This window comes from Helianthus annuus, chromosome 12, assembly GCF_002127325.2.
Source record: "Helianthus annuus cultivar XRQ/B chromosome 12, HanXRQr2.0-SUNRISE, whole genome shotgun sequence".
In the NCBI taxonomy this organism is placed as follows: domain Eukaryota; kingdom Viridiplantae; phylum Streptophyta; class Magnoliopsida; order Asterales; family Asteraceae; genus Helianthus; species Helianthus annuus.
Genome location: NC_035444.2, coordinates 93981385 through 93989154, shown reverse-complemented (window position 1 = coordinate 93989154; position 7770 = coordinate 93981385). Strand labels below are relative to the sequence as shown.

General features: G+C 42.6%; 1 protein-coding gene across 1 annotated transcript; it reads right to left on the bottom strand.

The window, feature by feature from the left end:
* Window positions 1-4638: 4638 nt before the first annotated feature.
* On the bottom strand, window positions 4639-7357 carry LOC110895500 (subtilisin-like protease SBT1.7). The gene has a single exon (XM_022142827.2). The coding sequence runs from the start codon at window positions 7236-7238 to the stop codon at window positions 4974-4976; it is 2265 nt and encodes a 754-aa protein (XP_021998519.1). The 5' UTR covers window positions 7239-7357; the 3' UTR covers window positions 4639-4973.
* Between the last annotated feature and the right edge of the window lie 413 nt (window positions 7358-7770).

The window sequence follows — 7770 nt, the reverse complement described above, 5'->3', positions numbered from 1 at the left end:
GGGAGGCTGTAACACCCCGTGTTTTCGAAAGTCAAAGTCAAGATTGACTTCTTTGATGGTAGTTAGTCTATTTTTATATTTACGTTAGTTGTATTATGTGGAGTGTTAAAGTGCAATCGAATTAATCGAAGTTTATTTATCAATGCAAACCGCTTTACGACTGTGAATAATAGGAAGTAACAATGCGATAAAGTCAATTAATCAGTAATCAAACTAATCCAATCATCATCGAACCCGAGACTCGAATTACGCGAATTTGGGTTGTTTTCATACGTGTATGTGTGCCTTATGTGTTACTTGTGCATGTTCACTTTATGTTATGTGTGGTAATCAATCGAATCGAAAATCGAAACTCAATCGAACTCAATCGAAATCGAATCATGATAATTGGTGGAGAAGAGATAGCGCGAGATATAGATGATTGTATGTTAGATATAGCGGTTGGGATTAAAAGTAATTTGAATAGGAAACTCTATCGTACTCGCATCGTCCTCAATCGAAATCGAAATATCAAAAATCATCGCACCGAACACTCGAATCGTGCAGCTGATCGATCAGGTTACCAGCCGATCAAACAGCCAGCCGATCGGACTGTTGTTCGATCAGACAAGCTGTCCGATCGAGCTGCCTGGCCGATCGGCCAGCACTTTCCTCTTATGGCATCCTATATATACCCCTTGTCACTCTTAAACTTTCTACTTTTGGAAACCTCTGACCGACCAGCTCGTGCTCCCCTCTTTTTCTCAGATTCCTCCCGATTCCGGTAAGATTTCATCCTAAATCTTGTACTTTCTTGATCTACACGCACTCCTACACCTTTCTATCTTTCAAATCTTGATTTCTAACCGTGAAATCATCAAGATTCAAGTGTTCTAGGATGATGTCATCATGGTGTTCTTGAAGAACTTCATGTTTTGGCCTCAATCCACCAAGAATAACTTGAATCTACCCGATTTCCACATAAACAAACAAAGATCTGCTATAGATCTAAATATATACATGGTGAAAAAGATTGAAAGATGGATTTTCCAACTTTCTTTCAACTCTTTTACACTCAATGCCTTCAAAACGATAGAAACGGAGCTTGTGCCGATTTGCTAATCATTCCAGTGGTTGCATGACTCAAGATCCAGATCCTATCCACGAGGTTCATCGATTTCGGGTTAAACATTAAACTCTGTTCCGAACAGTTCACCGGCCGGATTTGGGTGATTCCTGTCCGAGCAGGAGAAACCAGTAAGAACGAGGGTTCTATGGTTCGACGCGTTGTCAAAATACCTCAATATAACGACAAACAAACCAGAACAGCCAAGTGTTAGACGAACATGCCGACCAGGTCAGGATGCTGACCGATCGGACTGCTGTCCAAACGGACAGCCAGCTGATCGGACAGTCAGCCGATCGACCAGGCCAGCCGATCGGCTAGCACATGGTCCCACACTTGAACAATTCATTGAAGTCTAGTATTGAACGAACTGCTGTTCGATCGGACTACCGTCCGATTGGATTACTCTTCGGATCATAAGATACTATGCTTCAACACTTAGTCGATTTTCAACATGTTCAACGCGTTTGGAGTGCCACCCGATCGAACAGCCGTCCGATCAGGTGACATCCTGCTGAGAACCTATTTACTGAAGTACCTAACCGATCGGATAGCCGGCGGATCGAATGACCGTTCGATCGACCGACCTGAAAGGTAAAGATACTTCAATGTTTTCAAATGCTACAACGAAAACTTCAAAAGTCAAACCATCATACACAAACACATCCTTCTCAAAGGAAGAAACAATCCACTCGAACAGCCATCCGATCGGCCTACAGACCGATCGGACAGCTGTCCGAACGGACTGTCAGCCGAACGGTCAGCCGTCCGATCGGACTACCGTCCGATCGACCAGCTGTCCGAACCTCCAACACTTGTTTTCCGTTTTACGCGTTGCTTATCGTTATACTATCGAACTATTCAGGCTAACCCTACTCTCAAATGCTCCCTTCAATCCATCAATCGTTGTGAGTATACTCGAACCCTTTTTGCTTTAGCACTTTTGGGTGTTACATACGTTACTTACTCTAAATCACAATCGAACACACTACCCAGTTACTTTAAACGCTAACCGTTACCGCATGTATTACGTGACTAAATTAATGCGTTTTGTTATGTTTACATGTGGAATGCTGTCTACCTGCCTTAACGACGATAGTACTATAGTTTGGACTCAGCACCTGTTCACACGGGGGTTGTTAAGGACAATTACTTGCATGGATTACGGTGGTAATCATGTATTGCGAACTGCCTCGGGCAGTCAACCCGCAGTCATTGGTATCGATAGATCCATGTCGATAATTAACATGCTTCGTTTTCCTCTGTGTACGTGCTGGTTATGCGTAAACTATTTCAAACTCTATATGCTATTATCAAACTTGTATGCTCACCTTTACATTTTATGTATTGACTTTATTTTAACGTATGTAACAGGTGTTTAAGATGCTTATCTGCTAGGAAAGCGAGGCTAGAATAAAGCTCTAGAGCCCAACAAATAGTTGTCTGTAGTGGTCAAATTATGGGTCTCTAGAAGCAGATAAACAATTGCTGTACTTATATTTAAATCTGAGTTGTCTGAACAGAATATTTGACTAGATTTTATCTGTAATAATTTGTTTGCTATTTGAGGTACGGTATGGGACGTATTATATAAATTGAATAGTAATGATAGTTGTTATGGAAACTTCTGGACAATCTGTTTCGCTCAGTGCCATGCCCCGATGATTCCGCCATCGGTTGGGGTGTGACACCCGAATTCCAACTGGATTTCCAAGAAAACCAAACCACATTTTAGATTATATACATGGCATGCATAAACGAAATCAACGATTTTAAGTAAAATTAACACAATGTCATACTAATACCGTGGAAAGTTATCAAAATTATCGCGTATTGCCTCATCTTTTGGATGATCGGACCTATTGTTGAAGGGATTTCCGGAGTAGTGGGATGACCGGAGGTTTTCTTGAAGGCGAGTAAGGTTTCGGGAGAAAGGGATTGAAATGGTGCTTATCATGGAAGCTTGAGGATTAAAAAGGTGTGAAAGGGTCAGCTTTGGGTGAAATGACCAAACTGCTCTTCACACTGTTAAATAATGGAACGATCAACTAACGAAACTTTGCTAGAGGGACTAGATTGATTCCAGTTGACAACCACAGAGACTGGAATGGCCGTTTTTTTTTTTCTAAATGAGGGTTGTATATGTGATTGGGGTTCAAACCCCAAGGACTGAAATTGTACTTTTCTCTAATGTAGCTTGGTATCGGGTGTAACCAACTATTACATGAGTTCTCAAAGTTAACTTAATAAGTGCTTGTTATTGTGTTTGATAGACAAGACCTTAAACTTAAAAGTTCCAAGTGTGGTGGACCCCATTCGGTTATTATTGAAGGGGATGTACTTTTAACAGCCCAGCGTAACCGTACCATGATATTGTCCGTTATGGCCGCGTCATGATGGTGAAGGTATCAAGCCTCTTTAAAGGAAGCTTTTGTTCCCCTTCACAACCAATGTGGGATGTTACAATCCACCTTCCTTACGGGGCCCAGTGTCCTCACTGGCACACCAGTCCAGTCCCTGGCTTTGATACCATCTGTAACAGCCCAACGTAACCGCACCATGATATTGTCCGCTATGGCCGGAACGAACCACTGTCGCTCCACGGATTTAAAACGCGTCATGATGGTGAAGGTGTCAAGCACCTTATAAGAAAGCAGTTGTTTCCCTTCACAACCAATGTGAGATGTTACATTACTCGGAATTAAGTTTGATAGGTGTTTGTTAGATGTAAGCTCGAGTCTTACAATGGAGCATGATCCATCTCAAAACAAACTTGTAAGCTATGCTCCAAATTTGTTTAAGGCAGAACAACATGAGTGTTTGTACGTTAGGCTTGACTGTAGGGATTTTCAACGAATCGAACAAGGACTTTTCGAATTAATCTTATCAATTTTTTTGATGATTTTTTATTAATCTTTACTTGATGTCGTATTTAATTACGATTTGATTTTGGTAATCGAACTTGAATATTTGAAAACGAATTTGAAGCTTGATAATCAAATTTAAAATGTGTCGAATTTCGAATTTTTCAAATCCGAATTAAATACTCATCACCCTTACTTGACAGATTGGATCTTAGGCTTCAAAATTTCCGTAGGTGGTTTTTTCATATGATATAAATAGTAATGTCATACAAACCTAAAATGTATGTTATTTATCTAGGATAACGATATTCTCATATTCAATAATTTGTGTTACTACCCTACTTTAACAAGTTGTAAAACACTTTTTGATTCAATAAATGTTACGGATCAGAAAGATATAAATTTATGCTAGCTACTGACTTGATACCAATTATAGATGGAGTCACGGACCACTAAAGTTAGTTTTCATTTAATTTAAAAGAGCTTAATTTTAAGAGGCTGTCTTCGAAGGCCCCGTGTGGCTCCAAGAGTTCCCTCTTGGACTCATCCTGGGAGATGTGAGTGGCTCCAAGACGCTTAAAGTCGACGTATTGGTGATTTTAACAAATTAATATCAATTACGTCATTAAATTAAACTACAAAACAGAAACAGAGATACACCTGCAAACAAAATCTGACTGAGCTTCAACATCTTATTTCGTTTATCCTTTTCAATATGACGTTTTACATCAATTTTTACACAAGATATTTTTTACATTTCAAATATCAAGTAAAATAACTTCAAGGAAGAAAACATTCCCAACTTTATTAAGCAGAATATTTCCCCACCTTAAAACCACTAATTAAACAACCTTAAAATGATCACCAATATCTTAACAATTAAATCAAAAGCATAAAAAAGAAACAAACTTTATATTCAATCCCCAACAGCCAACCCACTCACCTTTAGGGAGTGTCTTGAACAACTTGTTAAAAAAGAAACTGAAACTTCAATGTTCTAACCATCACCAACTAACCGCCACCGGACTTCCGACCACATACTTCCCATCCGACCACTCGATCCGACCAAACGCATTCGAACCCGCTGCCATGTCACCCACCGTAAATGTCACCGTGTACGATTGTTTCTCATTGACTTTAGAAAAAGTCAAAGTATTAGGAACCACGGACATTTGTACCCCTTTGCTATCAGAGAATGTAGTAACCTTGTAAGTCGATGCGGGACCGACATTAGTCAAGGTTCTAGTGTGTTTAACAACTGTAGATCCGGTTTTACCGGTCGAATCCGATGAAACCACAACCGCAAAAGACGGATAGTTAAGATTACCAATTGAGTAACTTTTAGTGGTGTCACAAGTAGTGTTTCTTTTTGTCACAACTTGTATTTGGGCCGGGGTATAATTTAACGCACATAGGAAATCAAAATAATCATCCGCGGTTAAATCATACACCAACCCAGGATTAACCGCGGATACAGGATCCACGTGTCCTGCACCGTGATCAAATGGTGTAGACGGTTTTCCTGTGGCTAGATCTTCAATAATCTTTCCATTTTTGTAAGCCGTGTATGCGGTCGTCATTAGGGCAGACCTGATCGCGGCCGGACTCCACTCCGGCCGCGCCGCCTTCAGCAACGCTGCAAGCCCGCTAACGTGCGGACACGACATCGACGTGCCGGAGATTATATTAAACTCCACGCGCCGGGTGTCATCTGGTAAACCAGTTGGACCAACCGCCCCGGACCAACCCGCCAGGATATTGACCCCCGGTGCGATGATATCCGGTTTCAAAATCTCCGGCGTGATCGTGTTCGGTCCCCGGGAACTAAACGACGCCACCACCGGCGACGGCTGAATTCCCAGCTTTGTCCCTTGGAATAATATACCCGCGGTTGGAGCCGAATCGGAAATGACATATTTCCGAATCTCGTCACCTTCTTTTTGTCCGACGGTGGTGGCGGGCAACATATGCGCGTCCGCCACCAGCTCCTCACCGTTAGCGGCGGTGTTGGTCAACACCATACCAACACCACCAGCTTCCTTAACAACTGACCCCTTTTGCACCCTAGCATTTACCCCTCTATCACAAAGTACGATTTTACCCTTCACTTTATCAGGTAATAACGTTCCAGGCATACACAGAGCACCACTGGTGGAATTACTAGCATTACCAGCATAAACAAATGGCAGCATCTTATCAGGCAGTGTGGGTCCCTTATACAACGAGACACCAGAATAGTTTCTCCCATTGCCGAGACTAACGTACGCCGGGAAGTCACGGTCCAACGTCCCTGCGCCGACGGTTGTTATCCACGGTGACACGTTGGATAAACTGTACGAAGTGGGCCCCGCGTTACCCGCAGAGCAACTTACCAAAATACCCTTTTCCATTGCAGCAAACGCTCCTATTGCCACGCTGTCACGGTAATAATCCGCCGTTCCGCCGCCGAGTGATAACGACAGAACATTAACGTTGTCGGTAATTGCTTTTTCCATAGCTGCTAATATATCCGAACTGAAACACCCACCAATCCAACAAACCTTATACACCGCTATTCTAGCGCGTGAAGCCATCCCACGCGCCGAGCCAGGCGCGTATCCCAACAAATTAGCTCCGGCGACTACTGAACCGCCGGTGGTGGTGGAAGTGTGGGTCCCATGACCGTCGTCGTCTCTTGGAGATCTACTCTCTTTCGTTTCATCAATGGGGCCCAGTGTAGCTTCATACCCTTTAGCAAAAAACCTAGCTCCGATCAACTTCCGGTTACAGTTACTGACCGTAAAGTTTGTTCCGGCTTCACACGCGCCGTTCCACGCGCTGGGAGCCGGTCCCATACCGGTATCGTCGAAGCTTTTACTCTCCGGCCAAACTCCGGTATCCAAAACTCCGATGACGACGTCACTTTCTCCGTCGGACTGTGGGAATAAGTTACTTTTTTGGTCGAGCCCTAGAAACTCCGGCGTACGGGTGGTGTGGAGTTCGTATTTTAACTCCGGTAAGACGGAGATTATCCCCGGGAGGGTTTCAAGTGACTCGGCTTCCTGAGCGGTAAGCCGAGTCGAGAAGCCGTGGATAACGTTTTGGTAAGTGTAGATCATCTCGGCAGATGGTGAGACCGATTTGAGAGATGAGTCGAACCAGTGAGTGTGATCCTGGTTAAAACTGGGTGGGATGTGGTGGTGTGACATGTGGACAATGTAAGTTTGTTTCTCGGCGGAAACATAGCAGGAGGATCCAAGAAGAATCACACCAAAGAGGAGATTGATCATTTTAGTGGTGGGGTGGGGTGGGGTGGGTTTAGAGGTGAAGAAGCAGCATTATATAGAACACTGTGGTTTGTGATAGCTGTAAAAAAGAGAAATGCTTGATGGTGGGGACGGTCATATGGTGAGTGAATGATTGCTTTACAATGGCAGCCTTAAAACAAATGGTGATATGTGTCTTGTGGTGGGTAAACATATACGTACCTTATTCTTACCTGTTTAACTCTAATTAGGTTTAAATTATTCATTTGTAATTACCATTTTAGAACTCTAATTGCTCTTTTTTTTAATGATCAACTAAATCATCGGATAAACATTTTGAAATGCCCTTAATCGAGCAAATGCATCTTCTTCTCTATAACGGTCAGAATTGGATGCATACCCGAGCCACCAGTTCCTAGGAACCCGTCTGCCTGAATATCCACTGCGGTAAAACCTTAGTTAGAACGTAAAGGAAAGAAATCTAGTAATACCAGTGAGGGTTAACTTGGAACCTAAAGTAAAGAAATTAAGTTACTAACTACTAGAACAACTTCTT